Genomic DNA, 25668 nt, shown 5'->3' with positions numbered 1-25668 from the left:
GGGAGCAACTTCCAATTGTAGGAAACGGTTTTGGTTGCCGCAGAGGCTTCCGGGAGAGCCTGGGATTGAAGGGGAGAAAGAGAGGGCTTCTTTTAGATGGGATTCTAGCGATCTGACGGTCTCGGAGTGGGGAGGAAGGAACAAAGGCCGCCCGGGTCTCCCAGAGTAACTGCAGGGCTGGAATTCTAGACCGAGACGTAATTTTCCGACACTAGAACCTAGTCAATCCCCTCTGTAAACGCACCAATCGGCGTGTACGTATGGCGGAAACGAAGCCGCCCTGGCCAATGACAGAAGCCGTGTGGCGGAAGTACCCAAACGGCCTCGGGGGCAGGAGGCAGCCACGGTCTGCTCACAAGTTGATTGACAGGTGCTGTGACCAGAAGGTGAGCGTCGTAGCGAAGCCCCAGGAATCGCGGCCCGAGCTCAGGGAGGGGTCGGAGGCACAGATACCACAGATACAGGTCTCCGCGGGGCAGGCGGGAAGGGCAGCTCCGGAGGAGACCCCAGGGCAGGCGGAGTCTGGCCCAAGCTGGGGCGGAATCCCGGACGCCCGGAAGGGGCGGGGCCTAGTGGAAGCGGCTTTGGGAGGTTTGGAGCCCGGCCTCGAGACCGGGCCCGGGCTTGGGAGCCGCAAGGGGCCGGGTTTACCGGGTGGGCGTGCCCTTCGAGGTGGGGCTTGGAGGCGGGGCCGAGAGGGACGGGCTGAGCTGAAGAAGTTTCGGAAGCTGGGTCTGGTCTGCGGGACCCTCTCTAGTCGAGTTCCAAGGCGGTGGTGGCGCTGGCGGCGGCGGCGGCGGCGGCGCTGGCCCCAGTCCAGGCCGGCCCCACAATCTCGTCCGTTCCCTTTTGCCCCTCTCGTCCCCCAGCTCTAGATTCCAGGCCCTGTCCCCCGAGCTCAGCCCTCGGATGTCCCACTGCCTAGAGCCTGCATGCGCCGCGGGGCGCCCCAGGACCAGGAGCTGGGGGGTCCCGGGGCGCTGGGGCGCGGGCCCCGGGGCGCCCCTCCTCCCTCGGGACCTGTCGTCCCGGTCCTCGTCTTTCCCCCCGATTTAGAGTTCAGGGCGGACCAACGGAGCGGACCCAGGCAGCTGCTGACCCTCTATAACCCCACGGGAGCGGCGCTTCGCTTCCGAGGTGAAGGGATGGGCGCCTCATGCTGGGGGGCTGGGGGCTGGTGGCAGGACATTGGGGGTGTCAACGTAAGGAACATGCAGACCTATAGAGGATTTTTGTGAGTTTATTTGAGCCAAACTGTCGATAGTTGCTGGGAAACAAAAATCTCAACGGAATGAGATAATGCTCTAGAAAATGGCAGTTTTGCATCTTATTTTATACATTATAATCAAAAGAGAAGACGCTAGTGGATTACATGAGATCCACTGGCGATAGATTAGGGAGGTGGGAGAAAGCAAATTGGGGAAACTTCTGGGATTGGATGAAAAGTAAAATGATAGACACATACATCGTTTACATAGGTGGGTACAGGATAGTTAACAGTGAATAATTAACATGTTAACCATAACAATGAGGATTTTTGGTCTCAGCCCTGGTACATTGGTTGTGCCCTGAGGGGTCTGGGAAAAGGGAAGTTACCCTCAGATTCCAAAGGAATGTTATCTTAAATTCAAAAGGCAATAGACAGGCTTAGTTAAGGTAAAGATTGACTTTTGTCAGGGAAGATTTTAACCTAGCACATGACTTCCTGCCCTAACGGCTTTTAGTTAAAAAGCTTTAACTTCAAACCTGACTTACTTTAGGTTTCTGAGTTTGCAAGGCCGCCAAGTAGGCCTTCCCTGATCTTGGCAGGTTAGTATGTGGTCCCTTTTTGTCCACATGGTCAGATGGCCAGCCTTGGTGGACTAGAAGAGTCATGTCTAGTCCTGGGGGTAGAAGGCAAGGGGGACTCTATTGTCCCTGGTGGGAAAGGTTTGTGTAGGGTCTCAGAAGCAAGAGTCAGTCTCTCTGTGCTTATATCCCTCAGTCCTGTGCACAGCACCTGCCAAGTACACAGTGTTTGACGCAGAAGGATATGTGAAGCCTCAGTCCTGCATTGACATGTGAGTTGGGAGGGTGGAGAAGCCAGAGGTTGCTGCTACCTTTCTCTAAGTAACTGAGCCATGGTCTAAGGCTGGGGTGGGGAGTGTCCAGCCCAAGGGCAGTATAAGGCCTGCAGAATCATTTGGTTTGTCCCTGCCAAGGCAACCACAGGCAGGACATAAATCTAGGAGCTTTTTTTCATAGCAACATAAATTTATATTAAGTGAATGATGTTATAAATATCCAAATGGCCCTTGGCAGAAGAAAGGTTCCCAACCCCTGGTCTAAGGTCTCAGACCTGGTCCTCTTCAACTTTTTTCCCAACCCTCTGTCCGTAACCCAGTGGGAAAGTTTCCTGGGAGCGTGGGGCCTGGATCTACTTGGTTCATTGCCTATCACTCACTTCCTCTCAATGGGCCTCTCTCCCATCTTGGGACCAGTGTGATTCGCCACGTCGCCCCCATTGCCAGCCACTATGATGTCCAGGACCGCTTCCGCATTGAGCTGTTTGAGGAGGGAGCTGAGGGCCGAGTGTTGGGACGCAAGGACATCACCTCGGTTTTGAGGGCCCCAGCCTACCCCCTTGAACTTCAGGGACAGCCTGACTCAACGCCACACCCAGGGCCTCCTTCCTGGACAGCACCACCCACAACCAGACACCTCCCTGAAAGTGAGTTGGAGGATGGGAATTTCTGAGTTCTGTAGGGAGGGAAGACCTAGCATTACTCTAGAGATGAGCTTGGTTGGAGTTGCAGAGGTCTTCAGGTTTAGTTTATTGGCTTTTTGTGGAAATGTTCCTAGGAGTTGAGATTTTATATTACACTAAAGGCCCGGTGCACGAATTCATGCACCAGTCGGGTCCCTCAGCCTGGCCTGCAGGATCGGGCCTAAACTGACTCTCTGACATCGCCCAAGCAGTCCCGGATTGCGAGAGAGCGCAGGTGCACTATTGGGGCGGGGAGGGATGCGGGAGGCTGGCCAGCCGGGGAGGGACCAGGGGAGGGCTCCATGGTGTGTCCGGCCTGTCTTGCTGATCTTGCTCAGTCCCTATCGGCCGAACCTCAGCAGCAAGTTAACCTACAGGTTGGAGCATCTGCCCCCTGGTGGTCAGTGTATGTCATAGTGAGCGGTTGAGCGGCCTTAACGTATCATTAGCATATTACATTTTGATTGGTTGTATGGCTGACCAGACATTTAGCATATTAAGCTTTGATTATATAGGATTAGGGAATAAACATATTTTGCAGTTTACCTGGTTTCTGGCTTCTATACTTAGATGGGAAAATTCTTCCTTAACTTTAACTTCCATACTTTCTATTATATGCCAGCTCAGTTTGGTTCCATAAAAAACCTGTACTGAGCAATTATGCCACACCAAGTTGTATGCTGGGTCTGGGAAAAGGAGTTTCCTGCCTAACAGACAAGTACACAGAAACCAATAATCAGGCAGAGTGAAGAGAGAAGAAAAAAATTGCTGAGGGACCAGAGGAGAGAGGGTTTCTTATGGCTGTGGGGACAGAGGCTTTAGAGAGGAGAGGACACTTGCATTGTGTGCTTCTGAAGGACAATAAAAAGTGGATCCACCTTCTGTCTTCAGCCTCCTCCCAGGAGGACCTTGGGTTGGGGAGGAGTTGGGTCTGGAGCTTCTGACAAGCCTTGTTTCCCAGAATCCCACCCACAACTGGCCACCAGCTCCTTCCTCCTGTTCTTGCTGACCGGCATAGTCTCGGTGGCCTTCCTGCTGCTCCCACTCCAGGATGAACTTGGCAGCCAGCTGCCCCAAATCCTGCATGTCTCCCTGGGACAAAAGTTGGTGGCAGCCTACATCTTGGGTGAGCACAGTAGTGGTGAGGGGATCTGAGCCCCAGAGAAAGAGGGGTAGGGGTTGGGAAGAGGGCTCCCAGAGCTCCAGGGCTACTCATTATTTCTTGCTCTTTATTTCTCCCCTCTCCAGGCCTCCTTACCATGGTCTTTCTCCGGACCTGAGCCCCCTGCTCAACCTCCACCCCACCTCGCTGGGCAGGGATGTGGACATGAGACAGCCACTGTGATGCTCATACCTTGCCTCGACTCCTACTCCCTTCTTCTTCCTGCCACTCCTTCCACCCCTGACAAAAAATACCCAGGGATTTGTATTCATTTTTCAAGTTGAATAAAATAAATTTGCAAAATTAAACTGAGAGATGTAGGGAACATGCCCCTTTCTCCATACTTCTTTTTCTCCAATACCTCCTACTCCCATTCCTAGGGACCCAGGTACCTGGGCCAGTGAAGAGGCCCAGCAAGGATTCCAGCAAGAATTAAGTCCTGGGTTCTGGTTCTGGAGCACTGAAAAAATTATGACCTTGAGCAAGTCCTTTCATTTCTGTGAGCTTCAGTTTCTATCTCCTAAATGAGAATATTGAGAAAGTTGATTCTCCTCCTCCCCCACCCCACCCCCCGTCCCTTTCTCTATATCCAATGGGTCTGTTTTGTTTTGTTTATTCATTTGTTTTGATTTTTAGATTCCACATATGAAATACAATATTTATCTTTGACTTATTCACTTAGCACAATGCCTTCTGTGTCTATCCATGTTGTCACAAATGGCAGGTTTCATTCTGTTATGGCAGAGTAATATCCCATTTTATATATATATATATATATCACATCTTTTATCCATTCATCTATTGATGGATACCTAGGTTATTTCCATATCTGGGCTTTGGTAAAGAATGCCACAATGAACATAGGGATACATATATCTTTTCAAATTATTGTTTTTGTTTTCTCCAGATAAATACCCAGAAGTGGTATTTCTGGGCTGTATGGAAGCTCTATTTTTTAGGAATCTTCATACTTTTTGCATAGTGGCTGCACCAAGTTATAACCTCTGGGAAAGTTGATTTTTTTAAAAATATGAGTTTGGAGAGAAAGGGAGAAGGGAAGAGAGAGAGATCAATGAGAGAAACATCAGTGAGCTGCCTCCTGTATGCCCCCTGTTGGACATCGAGCCTGCAACCCTGGCATGTGCCCTGACCAGGAATCAAACCCACAACCTCTTGGTGCATGGGGCAATACTCAACCAACTGAGCCACACCAGCCCTGGTGAAAGCTGAATCTTGAGATCCCCTTTAGCCCTTTAAAATAGGATCCTGTCCCTATGCCAATGTACCTAAAGCTAAAAAGAAACAATAAAAAATACCACCTGCTTTAGAGCTCTAGTCTCACTGCCTGGAGCCATTGGGGCCTCTTGCCAGGGCTGCCTGGGTACTTCCAATCCCCAGAATCATCTGCCTTTTTGTCCCTTCATCTTCTTTTATTTTGTCTCTTCCTTTGATTTCAACTTCTGTGGGTCAGAAACACTAAGGTTACTGAAGATGGGGAGAAATAGCATTGCCTGATATAACCTTAAGTGAGCCACTCAAGAGACATGAAGCCATGGTGAAAAAATAGGATCCTTGAAAGGCAGGCTTTAAGCCCTCAAGATGCATGGTGAGGGGATTACAGGGAAAGGGGCATCCAGCATCACTGGCAGATTTGATCAGGGGCAAAAAATCAGCAAGATAATGTTGAGACTCAGTCTGTTACGCTGCTGGAAGACGATTATCAGTTGTTCTAGCTTTACTTTTGGGGCCTTGGAAGCTGCCCCACTGCCCAGGAAGTCTTGTTCCTCCCATACACTGGCCCCAGTAGGGCATGGCCCCACTAGTGTGCAGAGAATGGCTCTACAGCCGTGTCAGGAAGTATGGGAGGGCTCTTGCCATGGCCCAGCAAAGCCCTCAGCAAATTACCTGTGATAACCATTCATATGGGCTGCCTACCCCAGGTCCCCAAAATGCATTTTAGGTATCACACACTAATGATCCTGCTGGTATGTGATGTGAAAAGGCCTTGTTGCCAGTGGGATCGGGAAGGCTTTCTAGGACACAGCTATGAAGCAGCAACTGTAGGAATGGGAGGAACTTGGGAAATATACTTATTTATTTAAGCAATGTTTTTTTAGAAAACAGTACTTGCAAAAGTTGTAGTGTGTATGCATTAGTTTTCTGTCGCTGCTCTAAGAATTTATCACTAATTTAGTGACTTAAAACAATGCAAATTGCCCTGGCTGGTGTGGCTTAGTTGGTTGAGCATCATCCCATGCACTGAAAGGTCACAGGTTCAATTTCCAGTCAGGGGCACATGCTTGGGTTTAGGCAGCTGATCAGTGTTTCCTTCTCCTTTCCTCTCTCTCTAAAATAAATAAATAAATAACCACATTGAAAAAACAACACAAATTAACTCTACAGTTCTGGGAATCTGAAATCCAAAATGCGTCTTCTGGTGATAAAATCAAGATGTCAGCAGGGCTGCCTTCCTTCTGGAGACACCAGAGGAAGATGTTTACTTGCCTTTTCTAGCTTTTAGAGGCTATCTGCATTCCTTGTCTTGTGGCCCCTTTCTCCATCTTTCAAGCCAGTTATGGAAGTAACAAATAATCATTGTTTTAAATCACTGTTTTTTTTTTTAAAAAAGCCAGGAGTGTAGTATTTTCAAATCTCTCTCTGACTCTGATCCCTGTCTGTTATATCTCCTTTATCTGTGATCTTCCTGCCTCCTTTTATAAGGGCCTTAATGATTACATTGTTCCCTGCTCCAATCAAGGTAACCTCCCTGTGTGTTAGTTTGCTAGGGATGCCACAGCCTGGGTGCCTTAAACAGAAATTTATTATTCACAGTTGAGGCTGGAAGCCCAAGATAAAGGGATTGGCAGGTTTAGTTTCCTCTGAGGCCTCTTTCCTTGACTTGCAGACAACTGCCTTTCCTTCCTTCCTTCCTTCCTTCCTTCCTTCCTTCCTTCCTTCCTTCCTTCCTTTCAATAAATCTTTATTGTTCAGATTATTACAGATGTTCCTCTTTTCCTCCCCATAGCTCCCCTCCACCTGATTCCCCACCCCACCCCATGCCCTTACCCCCCACCACTGTCTTCATCCATAGGTGTAAGATTTTTGTCCAATCTCTTCCCATACCCCTCACACCCCCTTTCCCCTGAGAATTGTCAGTCCACTCCCTTTCTATGCCCCTGATTCTATTATATTCACCAGTTTATTCTGTTCATCAGATTTTCAATTCACTTGATTTTTAGATTCACTTGTTGATAGATATGTAATTGTTGTTCATAATTTTTATCTTTACCTTTTTCTTCTTCCTCCACTTCTTAAAGAATACCATTCAGCATTTCATATAATACTGGTTTGGTATTGATGAACTCCTTTAGTTTTTTCTTGTCTGTGAAGCTCTTTATCTGGCTTTCAATTCTAAATGATAGCTTTCCTGGGTAGAGTAATCTTGGTTGTAGGTTCTTGCTGTTCATCACTTTGAATATTTCTTGCCACTCCCTTCTGGCCTGCATAGTTTCTGTTGAGAAATCAGCTGACAGTCGTATGGGTGCTCCCTTGTAGGTAACTAATTGTTTTTCTCTTGCTGCTTTCAAGATTCTCTCTTTGTCTTTTGCCCTTGGCATTTTAATTATGATGTGTCTTGGTGTGGTCCTCTTTGGATCCCTTTTGTTTGGGGTTCTGTGCACTTCCTGGACTTGTGAATGTATTTCTTTCACCAGGTAGGGAAAGTTTTCTGTCATTATTTCTTCTAATAGGTTTTCAATATTTTGCTCTCTCTCTTCTTCTGGCACCCCAATAATTCGGATGTTGGTACGCTTAAAGTTGTCCCATAGGCTCCTTACACTATCTTCATATTTTTGGATTCTTTTTTCTTTTTGTTTTTCTGGTTGGGTGTTTTTTGTTTCCTCATATTTCGAATCTTTGGTTTGATTCTTGGGGTCCTTTGATCTACTGTTGAATTTCTGTATATTCTTTATTTCAGACAGTGTATGCTTAATTTCTGACTGGTCCTTTTCCATTTTTTTGGCATTCTCATTAAGATCTTTAAAGGTCTTACTAAGTTCCTCAACGGTTTTTAGCAGATTCTTGAGTAACCTTATAAATGTGGTTTTGAACTCTATGTCCAGTCTTCTGCTTTCCTCCATTTCTTTCATTTGTGATCTGCCTCTTTGTCTCCGCATTTTAGCTGCTTCCCTGAGTTGATGGAGTGGCTTTGTGTGCGAGGTGTCCTTTGGGCCCAGTGGCTCAGCCTCCCCAGTTACCTGAGGTGGACACTCTTGGTGCACCCCTTTGTGGGTTGTGTGCACAGTCTTGTTGTAGGTAAGCCTTGATTGTTGTTGGTATCACTGGGCGGAGTTGACCTCCAGGCCAGTTGGCTGTGAGGATCAGCTGTGTCTACATTGGGAGAGCTTCTGTGCTCAGTTTGGATGGGGCGGGGACTCAGGGCAGAGCAGGCAGCCTTGATTTCCCGTCAGCCCCGCCCTAAGAGGCTTGGGTCTCAGTGTCCCGCGGCAATGGCTGCGCGCACCTCTGAGAGAAGGCTGCTCTTGAGTTTTGCCTGCTGCCAGACAGTCCAGTTTCTCCCCAAATGAGTGTGGGTACCCAAAGTCTCACCTGGAACTGGAGTGCGGTGCAGTCGGGAGGCCCTGTTTCCCTCCAGAACGAGCAAGGCAGCCGCGTATCCAGGTGCCCGGCCTTTCCTCTCTCGTGCGCACATCTCCGTGTCTCTGCACCTTTGCCCTCCGCCGCTCCCGAGTCTCAGTGTCCTTTTCTTTTTCCTTCTAGTTATAGAATTTCCACTCAGTCAGCTTTCCGGTGGTTCTGGGTAATGTCTGCTTTGTCTTTTAGTTGTAGTTTTGAAATTGTTGTGCGAGGCAGCAGTATAGGTGTTCACCTATGCCGCCATCTTGGTTTCTCCCCTCTTCCTTTCTTTCTTCTTCTTTTTGACAACTGCCTTCTTGCGGTGTCCTCCAACAGTCTTTCCTCTGTGTGTGCACATTGCTGATATATTTCTATGTGTCCAGTTTCCTCTTCTTATAAGGATACCAGTCAGATTGGAGTAGGGCCTACCTTAATGGCCTCATTTTAACTTAATCACCTCTTTAAAGGCCCTATTTCCAAATATAAACACATTGTGAGGTGCTGGGTGTTAGAGTTTCAACATATAGGTTTGAGGGACACATAATTCAGCCCATAACACTCCCCATCTCAAGATCTTCAATTTAATCACATCTGCAAAATCCTTTTTTGTTGTGTAAGGTAACATTCATTTAGTTTTGGTGGATTAGGACATGGACCTCTTTACCCAGACCATTATTCTGTCTACTACTGGGAGCAAATGGACAAGATGAAGAATGGTTGAGAAGCCACTTGAAAGATTTTTTTCTGGACTGTGTGTCAGGGAAGCATATAGTCAAGGAGGGTTCTGATCCCAGTTCAGTCTCCTGAGATCCCACCAAGTTAGTTCAGAGGGCTAAAGTGTGTGTGTGGTGGGGGCGGGAGGGAGGGGGCAGGTTCGTCCTGGAACCTAAGCCATAGACTAAGAGGCTTTCATGTCCTGCATCCTGAGGAGCCGAATAGGACCTCTCACGCCATACTGGAAGTAAGAGAGGACTAAGGATCCTGAGAGGTGGGCCGTGGGATTTCTGCAGCTGCCCTGAGAGTGAGAACCAGGGCTACAGCCTGCTGAAACCAATATGAAAGGTAAAGTGGTGCCAGCAAGCCTTGTAATTCCCTACCCTCCTGCAGCTTCCAGCTCACAAGACCAAGATTGGCCAAAGGGGACCTTGACAGGAGAGAGGTCCCAGGCTGGGCCAATAATGGGTGTTTGACTGTGCAGTCTACCATGACGCCATGCTCTGAAGGCGGTCCTGTGTTTGGGGTTAATACTCTGTGGTTGTTGTCTTGAAATTCTTAATGATTCTACCTCTGCATTTATGTTTTGGAAGTGCTGGAGTCCTGCACTAAATGGGTTCTTGACTGCTAGCTTCCTGCCGCTACCTGGCGATAGCTGCCACCCTCCTTCCCCAGCAGGAACCTGGGTACAGGCACAGGGAGGGTCCAGGGAGGGTCCAGGGTCAGGTTTGGGTACATTTGTACCAAGTTGTGGGTAGAACCCAGAGTGCCTATGGGCATCTGCCCCAGAGTATTTCCCTGTCTGAGGGTTCTGGACAATAAACAGCAAATAACCACCATGACAGGTTGACAGGAGAAGAAAGAAAATGGCTTTGTTCTTGCTTTTTGAACAAGAGGTCCTGCATTTTTGTTTTGCACCAGACCTTACAAAATATGGAGCTGTCCCTGGTCCCAGGAGAAGGTACAGAGCCAGCCCTCCACTCCATGGTGGTCTTTGGAGACCACCTTATTTCCTTAGGCATTTTCCTTCTTTACATAATGAGACATCGGAGTTTTCCCAATGGAGACAGCATTCCCATTGCATCCTCTCTGTCCCCTTCTTCTCAACCCTTTCCTAGGTCTTAAATAAGGGATGATTGGGTGGGGTGAGAGTGAGGAAGCATAAAGGTGCTTACAAACAACAGATGCCCAGGTGGTTTATTGAATTTCAAACCTCAGCCCCTTCTACCACAGGCCACATGTTAGCCATAGGCATGGCCCCAGCCATCTCTCCCACCAAGAAAGCTGGCCAGGTCCCCCGGAAACCTTCCAGAGTGGTCTCTAAGTATGGGGCACCTGGCTCTTGAACAGGAAGGGGCTGTGATTGATGGAACAGATGCTGCTATCTGATTAGCTGACAGTATGACCCTCCTTTTTGGACGGCACTGCTCACCTAATCCTACACTGTAGGGCCAAGGGTGTCCCCTAAGGAGACAGGAAGGGCTAATGAGAAATCGGTCAGCAATGAGAGATGTTGCACAGTCACCCAGAAATCGCTCAAGTGGGAAGAGCAGGAGCTCTCGGCCGGGGGCAAGAGCAGGTATCCCCACTCCTCAGAAGTTGTTATCTATGTTCCAGACATCCCCGCTGAGTGCATTGGCGGCCCCCTGCAGCGTCCAGGTGAGCAGGGCCAGCTGGCGACGAAATCGGCTTTCCTGGAAGCCCAGGCCAGGCGCCACCCCGGAGGTGGCAGCCCCTAGGGTCTCAGAACTGCTGGAGCGGAGCAGCCGCACGTGGTTGAGCAGGGCGCCCAGCGTGTGATCTCCTCGGCCCAGGAAGATGTGTCGGAATGGGAAGTCGGCCGGCGACACGTATTGGGACAGGAAGTAGTATTCCACCTGAACAGAGAGGGGGGCCAGGTCGAGGTTGGGGCTTGCTCCTCTCTCCCCGGCCCCAGCGAGCTAAAACCTGAACAACAATTCCAAACCAAGATTGGGACCTAGTACTGGCTAATAAACACTATTGAGCAGCTTAAGTCCCACCTCCCTTTGGCTACCCAATCAGGAATGGCCACTCGGTGATGTCACCAATAGCCGGGTAGGATGTTCTCCCGTTTTTGGGTTGAATTCCTTTCTTTTTATCCCTTGAACCTTCAAGTCTGCATCTAGGTCTCCCCATTCACGTCCCTGCCCAGAGCCCCAGAGAACAGTCTATCATCCTGCTGTTTCTCACTTTCTCATACCCCAGTCATATCGCCTCACCTCTGCCAATGTCCATAACAGAGTCAAAGGTCAAGGGGACAGCCCAATCCTAATGAAGTGCCTGACTCTGCCCTCACCACCTTCTGACTCAGATACTGTTTGTCTTCCCTGAGATGGCCTTGCTCCTACCCCAGTTCTCCTCCCACCTCTCTGCCAGCCTCTCTGGTTCCTTCTGCTCCCACCTGTGAGCTGGCCCAAGGTTTGACCTCTACCTTCTGCTCTTCTCTTTACCTACAATCCAGTGTTGTTTTTTCAATCCTGGCTGCATATTCAAATCACTAGGGGAAGATATTTAAATTACCATTACCTGGGTGCCACCCCAGCAAAATCAGAATCTCGCACACTCATATCTTTCAAAGGCCTCATTCATTCAAAGAGCTCGTCCATGCCCTTAAACTTCAACCAGGACCTTGTGGGGACAGTGACAATCCTGCCCTCTAGCCTTCTGGGCCTCCTCACTGGGGTAGGGGCACCTGACACAGCCTCACACACCTGTGGACACCAACTTCTTCCCAAACCTGACCCTGCACCCCCATTCCTTTGTGAGCACCATGGTCCTCCCCAGGTGCCAGGCTCTCTGCCTTGAAGGCGAGTGGGAGTGGGGTGAGCACAGACTTTGGAGGCAGACTGCCTGGTTTCTAATTTCAGCTCTACCACGTACTGAGAGCTGATACGTTACTTAGCCCATCTGAGCCTCAGTTTCTATGTGCCATACTAGCAACCTCACAGGATTTGGGGGAGTCCTGAGAAAGTAAAGCCGTCGTATTTGGTAGCCCTCAATAAATGGCAGCTGCTATGATGATTCTCCTCCTCTTTTCTCAACACTCAGACTCTCCATTTTACTTCCACATGTCACATCAGTCCAGTCCCCTCACCATAGGTGGCATATGCTGCCCTCTGCCACCCTCACCCAGAGCTCAGTCATCATTAATATCATTCTCTTTTCAGGCCATTGACATTCTGGCCAAATCCTTCCTAAAATTCCACTTTGCTCACATCACCTTCCTGCTTAAATGCTTTCCTAGTTTCCTTGATGCCCAGACCCTGAAAATTCAAAGTTCTTATTTTGGTATTCAAGATTCCCCATAGTCGGTTCTTAACTCACTGCTTGGTGCTCCTCTGCCCTCAGATTCTCCATGGAGCCTCTATTCACACTCTGCTAGCCCACACACTGCTCACCAGGAGAGCCAGGCCCCATTTCACTGCCTCATCCTTATCCTGGGGCTCCCCACCCTGAAACTTTTTTGCACCAACTCAAGTTCTGTCTGTTATTCAAGACCCATGTCACAGTCTAAAGCCTGGGGTCAGCAAGCTTTTTATGCAAAAAGCAAGACAGTAAACATTTTAGGCTTCTCAGGCCATTGTTTCTGCAACTACTCAACTTTGCTGCTATAGCACAAAAGCAGCTGTAGACAATATGAAAACCAATGAGCATGGCTGCACTGCAATAAAACTTCATTTATGAAAACAGAAGGCAGGCCAAATTTGGTCTGTTGGCCGTAGTTTACCAATCCCTGGTCTAGAGCCACAAAGTTCCCTGGGCTTGGCCTAGCCCTGCATTGCAGGTTCTGGAGGCCTGAGTCTTTTCCTCTCCAGCCTGAGTCTGAATCCTTTGATCCCTTACACACAGATGCTTTTAGCCCTTGGGAGGAACCTTTGAGAGTGGGATAAGGGGGGTGTCTTTTTGTGTTCCTGGAGTCTGGCGCATCAGGGGTTAAAGCAAGATCTGAGAATGAACCGTGCACAATCTCTTGTCTCACCAAGGGTCACATGTCTAGTGGAAGGGACAAAGGGAAGGGGAGAAGGAGAAATGAGGAAGGGGGAAAGGAAGAAGATACTGAGGGGAGAGGAGGATGAGAGAGAGACCAGGAAAAGGAGCAAGTATGAAAGGGCAAGAGGGATGAATTTGTGAACGAAGAAGAAATGAGTGATGCTGAGGGAAATGAGCAGGAACCCAAGCAGGAAAAATGAAGGGGGAGAGAAAACACAAACCTGCAAGGGGCCGACATGTTCTCCCAAACTGTTCTGTGAGCACTCCGGGCTCCCTGCTCATCCCACACTCAGCGAGGCTAGTCCTGCTTATGATCTGCCCTATAGATTTCCCCCACTCTCACAGTCTCTACACATCCATTTCCTGAGACAAAAGGTTGCCAGGTTGAATTCTTGGGTGAAGAAATGGAAGGAAGAGGAGGGGTTAGAAATGGGGATGGAGTGTGGGTTGCAAAGTATTAAAGCTAAGCAGGAGGGATGGAAGAGGGAATAAAATCTAATATAACTTTCACATGACACCTCCTCCAAGCAGCCTTTCTGAGTTTCACGCATCTCATTGCCAGAAGGAAGAGAGCTCTTCACGCTCCGAATTCTTAAGCTTTTTGTACCTCCAGGGCCGTAACCCTTTGCCTCTTGTACTGTGGACCATTGTGGACATGCTTTTTCTCTCCAGGGGGTTGGTGAGACAGTGGTTGGTGAGACATTTGGGGGGGGGGAGGGCGCTGTGGGGGGTGGGGGTAGTGGGGGGGTGGAGTGTCCCAGTCCTGCCATGTTGGCCAGGCGATTGTAGTCAAGGGACTGGCCCTCTCTGTCCATTTCAATATTAAGCGGGGCCTGCCTCAGTGGTCACTCCAGCCTGTCGCTTAGCAATATGCGTCCAGGACTTGAAGAGTTCCCAGGACAGGGATTGAGGGGAGGTAGAGAGAGGGGCAAGGCGTACACCAGTGGAGGAGCTAAGCAGAGGGAGGAGGGGGCACAGGGCGAGGGGGCAGGCCCTCACCCGCATGATGCGCACGTTGTACATGCGTGTCAGCCTTTCATCGCTCTCCTCTGAACTGTAGATCTCTTTCCGCAGCTTCTCTGCCGCCCGGATGTAGTCCCCTCGTGCCGAGTACACCCACTGGAGGGTCAGCCCGCGGGCCTAAGGGCGGAGGTGCGGGCTGGGGCCGGTAGCAGGGGCCAGGACCCGGCCTAGGATGGAGGTCAAGGGGCTGGGGGACAGGCCGGGCCTGGCAGGGGTGGGAGGTATAATAGGGGGACAGAATGCTGGGGCGTAAGAAGGGAGAGGGAAGACCTGTGTGGTTGGGAGGGTGCAAATCCTGGGGGCTTGGGAGGGGCTTAGGTGCCTGGGCAGGAGTAAAGGGGCCAAGACGGAGGGTGGGGGAAGCGACAGGCCTCCCTGGGCTGGTCAGTACTTTCAGGGGACAGAGTGCCCTCCAACCCCAGAAGCCGTGAGGGGGATTGGCATCTTGGACCTTGAGGTCCCCAGAGAATTCGTTGAGGCTGCCGATGTGCCTGAGCACCACGTCCCCGTAGCGGCCGAAGTCCAGGGGCAGCAGGTGATCGTGGCTGAGCCGGATGAGGAGCTGCCCTGCAAACTGGGCCACAGCCTGGGCCACAGCGGGCAGACGGCCCCGCAGCACCTTGTGCAGGTTCTCATACGTGTCGTCCTTCGTGTGCAGGAACGGGTACACCTGGCCGTCCTGCCGGGACAGGGGTTGCTGGCGCAGGCGCAAGGTGCAGACAGGCCAGAGGGCTGCTGCTCTGGGGTGGGGCGGGGAGTCTCACCTCCACGAAGGAGAACTCGACGGCAGGGACCCCCGCAAAGGCAGTGAAGGAATAGGCACTGCTCTCCATGGGCAGTGGCTGGATTCTGGGGTTGGGGGGCAGGTTAGAATGCCCTGTGGGTTCATGCTCCTCCCACACCAACCCCAGCTCTCCTCCCTCCCACCTTGCCCTAACTTACACCTCTGCGTCCCAGCTGTGATTGCTGAACGCCACCTGCTCATAAAGGGTCTGCCCGCTGTGGTTAGGAGACTCCACCTGGGGGCAGGGTGGGGGCAAGGTCAGGCTCCAACCCCCTCGCCCCCCAAGCTTCCCTCCATTCCCTGCTCCCGGCTAGACTCTTGCCTGCTTCAGGATGTTCTCGATGAGGCTCATCAGAAGGGGGCTGGTCTTGGCGTGGAACTTGTCATCCCCTGCAGAGAAGCAGGCCAAGCTCAGGACTTGGTCCCAAGGGCAGGGGTTCACCTGAGGGGGTCCAGATGGTGGCATTGCCCCTGCTCACCCAGCACGGCATTGTCCAGGCTCACATAGGCCACGGCTTTGAGATGCAGCAGGCTAAGGTAGCCCTGTGGGGGAGGGGTATGGAGTATGAAGCCTCTCCCTACTTCTCCCCACTGCATGGCTACCTGCCCAGGCCCCCACATTACCTCCAGCCACTCTGTGGAGCCCACACTCCCAAAGTCACCTCCATCCCAGCTGATGAAGAGAAGACTTCTTCGAGGCTGGAAGCCTGGGGCGGGAGGATGGGCTCAACTGGGGACCAAGCAAAGACACCCCTCCCCCTTTGTCTGCCTCTGTCCTGGTCCCCTGGGGTCTCTCCTTCCCTCTCATCAAGTCCCTAACCCAGCCCTGGGTCTGCTCTGACTCAACTCTAACAGCGATGGAGAGGGTTTACATATGGAATCTCCCGTTTAATCTGCAGACGCTGGACTGCTACTACTTTCATGTTTAGATGAGGAAATGGAGATGTAATCAGTTGCCCAGGGACACACAGGACATGAGTGGTTAGGTTGGGAGCCAGGTCTGAGTGGCCACCCTCCAGCCTCTGCTGCTAATTGCCTCTCTGCCCCGTCCTGACTCAGGTCACAGCCCTGGCTGCCCGGCCCAGGCCCAGGCCCTGACCTTACCATTGCTCACCATGGAGGAGAAGGTCCGCACCAGCTCCAGCAGTATGGCAGTCCCCACAGCAGACCTGGCTGCCCCAGGGCCCCACGCATCCCTCTGGGCCCCAATGACCACATAGTGATCTGTGGGAGGAGATGTTTAGAGTCCACCTCTTACACTGGCGGCACCCAGAGGCTTCTCCCTCCGCCTTGGGAAGACAGGTGCTCACAAGGCCTCCCCATTTTCCAGGCCCCCAACTAGTCCATCTCAGCCCCTCAGATTTCTGCAGCCCCTGCTGTCATTAAAGCGAGTGCCCCTCCTCCACTGGCCCTGCCTGGGTGGCCTGCTCCTTCAGTGAGACGCCTGGGTCATCCTGACTCCACTACCTCCCAGGTAAGCCATGTCCTGCTGTTCACCAGGTTTTCCCTGTTAAATCTCTCTGCCCCTTCTCCGCCCACGACAGCATCCTCATCTGAGCTTCGTCACAGGCCTCCCTGAGTCACTCCCTCAGTGCTTATAGGCACCAAACGCTTCTTCCCAAGTTGCTCTGGTGACCGCAGTCTTCAGCTCAAGAACCCACCTTGGCTCCCCACCGCTATCCATATCTAGTTATGCTTCAAAGGCTCATCTACCTGATCGGACCTCCCTTTCATGCCATCACCCACTGATGCTTGTTCATCTCCAGTGTGAGACAACTCACTACTGCACAAAACGGCCCATTCTGTCTATGGGCATGTTGGACCGCGAAGTCTCACCACCACCCTCCACGGTCCCAGTTCAGCTGCAACTTGCCAGACTGCCTCCCTGCTAACCCTTGCTGCACCCTCCACTTCAGCCAAGGCCGCCTCCCTCCTCTGGACACCACTCTGGCCCACTCTCCAGGGCCTCCTGCTCCAGCCCCATCTCTGGTCAGGATTTATAAGCAGCTCCCCTCCCGAAGGCTGGGCAAGCAAGCACACCTGGCTCTGATCGGCCCTCGATGCAGCCAAAGATGTTGCTGATGGGGGTGGAAGCCCTGCGGTTGTTGACCCCTAGGTGCAGGCCTGGCCCAGGGCCCAGGCGATAAGGGGAGCCGGAGAGCTGCCCCTGCCATTCTTGTGGGGCCACAGGACCTGCAAGCTTCCTGGAGAGGGGTGGGGCAGAAAGGGTTGGGAGTAGCAGAGAGGCTCAGGCTATAAAAGAGCCTAAATCCTAGTCTTCGCTCTTCCTCTCCCTCCCACCTTCTGGCTCCTGCTCTCTGCCTCTGCACCCTGACGGAGAGGGCAGGCCAGCCAGGGCGGCCTTGGACGGTTGTGCAGGCTGTGTCCTGCTCAAGGTGCCCGTGGAGGTGGGCGTGGTATCCAGCAGGAGCTCCTCTCACCAAACGGTGGGCCCTGGCGCGAGGCAGGGCCCTCCCGGAAGAGCCATCGTTTTCTAGTTCACCCACAGGCACCTTACTGGCTAGCGGCAGCCTACCTCTGCCCGCCTCCTCTCCTGGTTCCCACCACCTGGTCCCCCACGCCCCTCACCGCAGCAGGCGGGAGGCGATGTCCGCACTGATGGGCTGGGCCGGGATGCTTGGAAGGCCCGAGGACTGGACTGGAGGGAACTGGGTTTGATTGAAGGAAGGGAAGCCAGGCGTGTAGGGGTCCCCAGTGCCCAGGTGCACCTGTCGGGTGAGGGGTGCCCACTCTGAAACTGTGCGCCAGGCTCCCAAAAGGTGTGCCAGCTTCATCCTGGGCACGAAGGTGCAGCCCTGGGGCCCTAGGAAAGCTCTGATAACTCCCCCCAATACTTACATGTCCATACACAGCCCGGTGGCTGGACAGGCCTGGCTTGTGTGGGCCCTGGGGGAAGTCGGCTGGGTCGGGATATAGGAGAACTCCTCCTGCCCCAAAGTCCTGGGCACTGGCCACCTGGGAAGGGGGACGGGGGTTGGGGGGCGGGGAGCGGTGCTAAAGGACTTTCTCACAGAGAAAACATTTATAAGGGCAGGAGAAGCAAGTAAAAGTGAAATGACACAGCCTTTGATCTGCAATTGTAGACCCACAGAGAGAGAGAGAGAGAGAGGCTGTGGGCACCACCTGGCCCTCATCTTTGTGCCCTCCCACCGTGCCTTGGCAGCCTCAGACCCCACAGTACCCCACATTCTCCCGTGTTTCTGTTCCCCATCCCGGACCTCCTGATTTTGTTCCTCTCCAGCATTTTCTTCCAACCCACTTGGTTCTTTCTTTTCTCCCTCTAATAGCCTCCCAGACGCTTCCCATGTGCGTCCTCCCCGCTGCGCTCCATTCCACCACCATCCGTCCCCATCCGGGGACCCTCACCTTCTGGGCAAAACTGATCACCCCCAAGCGCACCAGCAGGAGGCGCCCAGCCGGCTCCACTCCCCTGGTCCGCAGGTGCTGCAGGTCCTCCGGCCGCCCGTAGTGGGCGTACAGCAGCTCTCCCTGCGGAGGCCCAGGGCGGTCAGCGCGCTCACCCCGTCCCGCCGCCGCCCCAGGGAGAGAGGGCGAGGCCGGAGGCGCTCACCGTGGCGTTGCCGGTGGCGCTGTAGGGACAGTAGACGTCCGGGTCCTCTAGCGGCAGCTGTTCCCCGAGCCTCCCGGCTGCATCGACCCAGTGCAGGGTGTTGGGGTGAGTCCTGAGGAGTTGGGGTGGTGAGCGTCCCCCATCCCACACGCCCCCCCCGCCCCCCGCCTCACCGCCGCGCCCCTCGACCTCCACGCACTCACCGGTCTGGGTACTGCAGCCCCACGTAGTGCGTGTCTGTCCACACGTGGTCCAGCTTCTGGCGCGAAAGTGCAGCGTGGATGTCCCGAGCAAGGGCGGCCATCCCAGCGGAGCCGGCAACCCTTTCCCTAAGGCTGGTTTGTCTGAGTGGGGAGAGGGGGGATTGGGGCCCGGCAGGGGAGAAGGCCCGGACTTTTGGGCGCCTGGAAGCGAGGAGGCGAGGGTGGCCCTGGTTCCCAGGCAGTGAGGGGCTGGCTCCTAAGGCTGACCCAGATGCTGCCATCACCACCCATCCCATCGCCACGGACTGTGACCCAGCGTCTCCAGGCCTCCTTATGCTTAAAATATTAGCTGCCAAGAGCTGGGGGCTCTGTCCTCCATCCCTTAGGTTCGTCCTTGTTCAGGCCAAACTCCAACCGACTGCCCCTTCACACGTTTGTGCTTTGCCCCTGGCACGAAAACACTTCTCTTCCAAAGGGCTAACTGGGCAGAGACAGGACGCTTCGTCTCCCCCACCCCCACCTGGGCCTCATGGAGACACAGTACACCAAAGTTCCCAGTAGAATTGTGGAGTCATTTGTCTCATTGGAGACCTCACCCTGTCTTCTTCCATAGTCACCACTCACCTAGCAAGCCTATTGTCACCTGAGCTCGCCCTGTTCTTCCATCTCACCTCTGCCACCCCCTCCCGCGTGGTCTCCCCGTCAGTGGGCTCCACTGGCTCTCAGTGGCAAACAAACCCTCCCTCGGCAGCATTACCACCCAATACCCCTTCTACGCTCTGCCTTGGCAGAGACACTGCTCCCCCTGAGAAGCCAGGTCTCCCTGGGGACTCCTGAGGGGGCTCCGGTTCATAACCACCTGGGCTTGGAGCGGAGGCATTCTCTTGGCCCCACTGTTCACAGTTCTGGTCATTCCTCCTCCAGTAACACTCTTTCCTTTGAAGCCCGTGCCCTCCAACTCTCCCATCCGCCGTCCCTCCTCACTGCTGTTATCTTACAGCCCAGTGGTGTTCAGCCAGTGTGCCACCAGAATCTTTAAAACATGCAATACCTGGCCCTCGCTGGTTTGGCTCAGTGGATAGAGTGTTGGCCTGTGGACTGAAAGGTCCCAGGCTCGATCCGTGTGGGGCATGCAGGAGGCAGCCAATCAATGATTCCCTCTCATCACTGATGTTTCTATCTCTCTCTCCCCCTCCCTTCCTCTCTGAAATCAATAAAAATATTTCAAAATAACAAGGAAATAAAAAAAGAAAGAAAAGGGGACACACACTGGATTCCTGCACAGTAGTAAGGAACAATAAACTAGATATGCACATTGTAATATAGTAGAACTTGAAAGCACTGTTAGGTTAAAAAGAATTATTAAAATTAAAAGCAGCCCTGGCCAGTGTGGCTCAATTAATTGGTTGATGCCTCATCTAGTACACCAAAAGGTAGTGGGTTTGATTCATTGTCGGGGTACATATCCAGGTGGACAGGTTTGATCTCCAGTTGGGGCTCATTCAAGAGGCAACCAATTGATGTTTCTCTCTCTCACCCTCCCTTCCTCTCTCCAATATAAATTTTAAACATTTAAAAAAAATTAAAAGCACACACTAGAGATGGTTATATCTGAATAGTAAGTCTTGGAGTGATTTCTTTTTCAATTTCTTCTTTGTATTATTCCATATTGCTTAAATTTTAAAATAATGAACATGTAGCATTTTACACAAACATTGTTTTGAAAAAATCTACATATGCACATAAAACATGGTATATATGACAAAGCCACATATAAGGCACACCTCTAACACATTAGATGAGGTACTTATGGGTGAGGGGAGAGGGGAGGAGTGCTCAGGGACAGGGAGAGAAAAGTAAACAGGAAATCCCTTTCACTCTCATTGACCAATAAGGATACTGTGCTATGGTCTCAGGGGTGTGATCACCTCCATTCTTTGCACCTGACCTTCAAAAAATTCCTCACCCCACATCTGATCATGATACTCTATTGTTTGAAACTTTCTAATTCTCACTCATTCCTTTTGGAGTAAAATCCAAGGAAGTTCATGTCGCCAGTGAGGCCCTTTTGCCTGAGCCGTATCCACCTCAGCAGCCGCAGGGACTTGCTTTTACTTTCTCCAACAGGCCACCGTCTTCCTGGCTCAGACCCTTTGCACGTGCTGTTCTTTGGCCTAAAATGCTTTCCACCTTCTCTTTGCCTGATGACCAACCTGTCACTTCCTCAAGGAAGTCTTCCCTGACCCCCTATCTAAATTAGGGTCCCTGGGTTATAGTTATTCCTCACATTCTTTACTTTTCCTTCAAAGCCATGATCCTGGTAACAATTGTGCTGACATGAATGTGATTATTACTTTAGTATTGATTTCCTCCAGTAGACGGTAAGCTCTATGAGGGCAAGATCCAGACTATTTTGTTCTCTGCTCTATCACCTCCAGCTACTTAGCCCAGCACCTGCCACATAGCAGGTGCTCAAAATATTTGTCGGATAAATTATTAAATGAACTCATCAACGTCACCTCTAGTCCAGCCACCAATCTCCTTGGCCACACCCTGGATCTTGTCATCACCTGGAACTCCATCTCCAGAATATTCTTCCATTAAGGAATTATCTACTTAAGTACCAGGCACTGTGGTAGGTGCCTGAGACTCCAAGATAAATAGGACATAGTTTATCAGATAAACCTTAAAATTCCAGAATCTCACTCTCTCTCTCTGACTAGAGCTTTTCATTTTCCACCTCACTCCTTTACCCTCACTATACCTGCTCTTCAATCGCATGAGCACTCCAGACTGTCCAAATTTCTCCAAGCCTATCATCAGCTCCTGGTTTCCCTTCCCTTCCCCATCCAACCTAAAGTCACTTCAATGCTTGCTACCCTCTTGCCTCCCTGCCCTTTGATGCCATCGACAGCATGACACCCCACCCCAAGACCTGTTAAACCATCCATCTGCTCAGCCTATACCTTGACTGCCAATCAAGAAGATAAAAAAGCCCTGCATGTTGTTGATGCCACAGATTTTTAAAAATATATTTTTATTGATTTCAGAGAGGAAGGGAGAGGGAGAGAGAGATAGAAACATCAATCATGAGAGAGAATCATTGATTGGCTGCCTCCTGCACACACCACACTGAGAGATCAAGTCCACAACCCGGGCATGTGCCCTTGACCGGAACCAAATCCGAGCCCTTTCAGTCTGCAGGCCGACATTCTATCCACTGAGCCAAATTGGCTAGGGCGATGCCACAGATTTAAGGTCTTTCAGCAAGGCAGATTCAGTGATATCAGAGTGATCAAGTTTAGTGTTGCTCTCATGAAGAAAAGGAAATATATTAATACAAATTACTACATAAACATGATAAGAACAATTAAATGATCATCTCAGTATATTCTGAAAAAAATACTTGAAAAAATTCCATCACTGTTTTACCTTTCTGATCATTAAAAAAAAAAAAAAAAAAAAACTCAGTAAGCTAAGAGTAGGAAACTTACTTAATTTTCTTTTAAAAAGCTTCCCAGAGTCTGCAGCAAAGTTCACATTCAATGACAAAGTATTATAAAGACATTCCTGCCCTGGCTGGGTAGCTCAGTTGGTTGGAGTGTTGTCCTGATACACTAAGGTGTGGGTTCAATCCCTGGTCAGGGTACATACAAGAATCAACCAATGAATGTATAAATAAGTGGAACAACAAATATATATTTCTCTCTCTCAAATCAATTTTTAAATCTTTAAAAATATATATATATGTTCTTATGAAAGTCAGGAAATAGGTAAGGATATCTACTGTCACCAATACCTCATGTCCTCTCCAATGCAATAAGAAATGAAAGAGAAATAAAAAGTATCAATATTGGAAAAGACGCTATACGTCTTTCACTATGTGCAGCTTCTATGATTTTAGAAAACCCAGGAGAATCCACTGAAAAATGATTCCTGGCCTAAAAGAGGGCTCTTGGTGGCCTGACCTGTGGACCTACCAGCAGGACAAAGAGCACGCCGGCCGGCTTGTGCTGTGCTGCCGGCCTGCACACTCTGTGTCTGGGTGGTTTCTCTCACAATGTAGATGGGGGGATGGGCTGCTCCCACAAATGCATTTCCTTTCTTGTTTTGCTGATTCGCTAAAACACCCCTCCTCAGATCTGCCAGAGCTCCACAAGTCAAAATCCGAGCTCCCCGGTGTGGCATTCAAGACTTTTTGGGGGTCTGCCCCACCTCATATGTGGACCTTCTGTTCTTGTTCAGACAGTCAGCTCAGCATCTCCCAAGTGTGCCACCTGAGCCCTCTCTCTGCAGGTTCATCTCGGGAACTGCCCTCCCTCCTCTCAGCTCCAATGCCTGCCATCCTTCCCAGGACCCCTGAACAGGGCGGCCAGAGAGGCAGGTGGGAGGACTCAGAAGGGAGACTGGGAGAGGAGGAAGAGGAGACAGAGAGGATGAGGGTGTTTGAGGGCCAGGATGATGCTTACCTGATGGTGTTCTCCAGGCTCCCCTCCCCCAGGTGCCGTAGGAACATGGCCTGGAGGTCACTCCAGTATAATGTGGCTTGGCGGGAGTTCGGGCCCAGCTCATAGTTCACATCCTCGCTGACCACCAACACGCCGTTCCCGCATGCCTGGCAGGACCCTCGGAAGGCCACATAGCCCAGAAGGAAGGCTGGCAAGTGGCAAGATGGAGATTCTCCTGTGCTCCCTCTGGACCCCAGACACTTCCCCAGCCCAGACCCTTCACTGTGAGGGCAGAAGGTTCTCACCCCCAGTGAAGATCAGCAGGGCTGTCAGGACCAGGTAGGGAGCAGCCCTTCGTCCGGCCGCTGCCCAGAGTTCCAGGTTCTGCCGCCCTGCTTGAGAGCCCAGGGGCTCGGGGCCCCTCAGCTCCATGGGACAGAAGTGGCCTGGTGGCTTGGCCACCTCCTCCTCCTCTTCCTCTTCCTCCTCCGGGCACCCCTGCTGGGTGCCTTCCACATGCTTGTAGATGGTCTGCGAGGGTCGTGGGGACAACCTTTTCTGTGGGGGTCAGGGGGGCATGAGATTGGGAAAAGAAGTGTGGGGGGCAGGGAGGGATCTGGCAAAAATAGGGTCAGGGACTTTGGGGTGCCACATGAGCACAAGGCAAGGAAGAGGGTCCTGAGAGTCAGGCTGGAGGGGAGAGATTGAAGAGGGAAGGGGAGGGGCCAGCCTTGGGGTTTGAGAGGGGGCTAGGGCCTAGGCAGGAGGCCTAAGGTGTCCCCGGGCCCCACTCAGTCTTACCGCTCCCTGGAGTAGACCCCAAAGCCGCTCCATGCTTGTGCCCCCTCCTGAGTCCTGCAGGCTGATCCCACCCCCAATGATAAACCGTTTGTGGGAGCCCTGTGAGGGCCCCTTATCAGCCCTAGCAGGTGGCCTGCGCGCTGGCATTTCTTGGGCCCCCCCCCCAAGGAGGGGGCACAGCCCCGGCCTCAATCCAGTCTTCCAGACATGCCCCCCCCAGCCCAGGCTAGGGGAGGAGGGGTTGTACCCGCCCCCGCCAAATCCTCCCACAGTCCCTGTCTAGTCCTCTTCCTACAAAACAATCAATTTTTGACCTTGGGCAGACTTTGGCCTCCCAGTTCCCGTCAGGGGTGGGGGAGGGGTGCTGGTGGCTGGGGAGGGCGGAGAGATGGATGTGTCCCCCCGCCCCCCTCCTGCTTCCGCTCCTCCCAGTGTCCTGGGGACCCCTTCCGAGGTCCCCACCTTGAAAATCTCTGCCCCTCCTTACCTGGCTTGCAGGCCCAGTGCCCAGGCCCTGTATCATACTAGTTGCCCTCTCTGTCTGGATGCCTGCCCCGGTGGGACCCTAAGCTGAAGGTGCCCCCGTGGTGTGACCTGGGGGTTTGGTTTGGCTGTGTGGGTGTCTTGTCTCATGGGAATCAGGCTGAAATGCGGGTCTCAGGCTCCTAATGATGCCCAGGAGGGAGGGGCGTGAATGGTAGCCGATGGTCAGGCAAGACCAGGGAGTGCTCCAGGATGGGGGTCCCGGAGTCAGGGACCTGTGGGTCAAGGCCCACCAGGCATGGGTGGAAAGAGTCCTGGCCAGGGAGGGGTAATGGGGGAATGAGGACACATATGTAACACAGTGATCAGTAAAGAAATAAAATTTAAAAAAAGAAAAAGAGAGTCCTGGCCAAAGTGTGGGCAGAGCTAGGTGCCCTTTGCTGATTCATGGTGCTCTCTGGGCGCTTCTGCCTGTTCGGTGACTAAAGGGCTTGGGCCACACAGACTTTTACCGCTTTTGGATCTGGGGACCCCAGGAATACATCAGGGCACCAACCGCTCAGCTTTACCCACCGCTTCAGGCAGGGGGCGCCGATCCCCAAGCCTCGCTGAGGGCCCCAGGACAAGGTGCTCAGAGCCGTAGGGCTCAGGGACCTCGTGGGGGCCACCCTCGGGAAACCTCATTACTGCCCAAGTCGGAGGAGAAGTTCTGAGCTGCCGGGGCGCAGCAGTGCCCCGCCCTCCGCCCCGTTCTGGCCACCGCCGCGTCCGGGGAAGGAGGACCCTAGCGGAGCCCCGGCTCACCTCAGCGGCGGGTCCGGGTCCGGGTCCGGGTCCGGGTCCGGGTCCGGGGTGCCGGGGCACAGCCTCTTGCGAGCGCCTCCGCCCGGCCCCCTCCGGCCCCGCCTCCGCCCGCCCCGCAGGCCCGACCTCGGGCGCTGCCCTGGCCGCGGATCCTCTCTCCACCGCCCTCCCTACCCCCCTCGGCTCTGGGAGACTCTGCCGGGTCCTCGCTGAGGGAGCCTCCCTGGGCCGTGGATTCTCTCTCAAACCCGAGGCCTCGGTG

At 52.4% G+C, this 25668-nt stretch overlaps 2 protein-coding genes across 6 annotated transcripts; one reads left to right on the top strand and one right to left on the bottom strand.

Moving 5' to 3' along the window:
- The first annotated feature begins 309 nt into the window (after window positions 1-309).
- On the top strand, window positions 310-4220 carry MOSPD3 (motile sperm domain containing 3). Of its 3 annotated transcripts, none has more exons than XM_028145228.2 (6): window positions 310-386; window positions 870-1137; window positions 1985-2060; window positions 2481-2710; window positions 3708-3872; window positions 3995-4220. In XM_028145228.2, exons 2-6 carry the CDS (start codon window positions 933-935, stop codon window positions 4024-4026), a joined length of 708 nt encoding a protein of 235 aa, XP_028001029.2. In that variant the 5' UTR covers window positions 310-386; window positions 870-932; the 3' UTR covers window positions 4027-4220. The 3 variants fall into 3 exon arrangements, with proteins under 3 accessions (XP_028001029.2, XP_054570863.1, XP_008139634.2); XM_054714888.1 differs by lacking the exon at window positions 310-386 and adding an exon at window positions 401-464; XM_008141412.3 differs by lacking the exon at window positions 310-386 and having other exon boundaries at window positions 630-1137.
- A 6213-nt stretch (window positions 4221-10433) lies between these two features.
- Window positions 10434-25430, bottom strand: TFR2 (transferrin receptor 2). Of its 3 annotated transcripts, none has more exons than XM_054714267.1 (18): window positions 25407-25430; window positions 23624-23876; window positions 23340-23526; window positions 18871-19011; window positions 18668-18779; window positions 18463-18585; window positions 17935-18051; window positions 17665-17804; window positions 17116-17279; window positions 16180-16299; window positions 15700-15782; window positions 15555-15618; window positions 15398-15465; window positions 15234-15310; window positions 15056-15140; window positions 14743-14970; window positions 14268-14408; window positions 10434-11134 (listed from the first exon to the last, which is right to left on the bottom strand). In XM_054714267.1, exons 2-18 carry the CDS (start codon window positions 23748-23750, stop codon window positions 10850-10852), a joined length of 2262 nt encoding a protein of 753 aa, XP_054570242.1. In that variant the 5' UTR covers window positions 23751-23876; window positions 25407-25430; the 3' UTR covers window positions 10434-10849. The 3 variants fall into 3 exon arrangements, with proteins under 3 accessions (XP_054570242.1, XP_008139637.3, XP_054570240.1); XM_008141415.3 differs by lacking the exon at window positions 25407-25430 and adding an exon at window positions 24120-24173; XM_054714265.1 differs by lacking the exon at window positions 25407-25430 and adding an exon at window positions 24120-24174 and having other exon boundaries at window positions 11070-11134; window positions 14268-14970.
- Window positions 25431-25668: the final 238 nt, after the last annotated feature.

This window comes from Eptesicus fuscus, chromosome 4 (genome assembly GCF_027574615.1).
Source record: "Eptesicus fuscus isolate TK198812 chromosome 4, DD_ASM_mEF_20220401, whole genome shotgun sequence".
NCBI classification, from domain to species: domain Eukaryota; kingdom Metazoa; phylum Chordata; class Mammalia; order Chiroptera; family Vespertilionidae; genus Eptesicus; species Eptesicus fuscus.
This window is presented reverse-complemented; position numbering and strand designations above follow the sequence as displayed.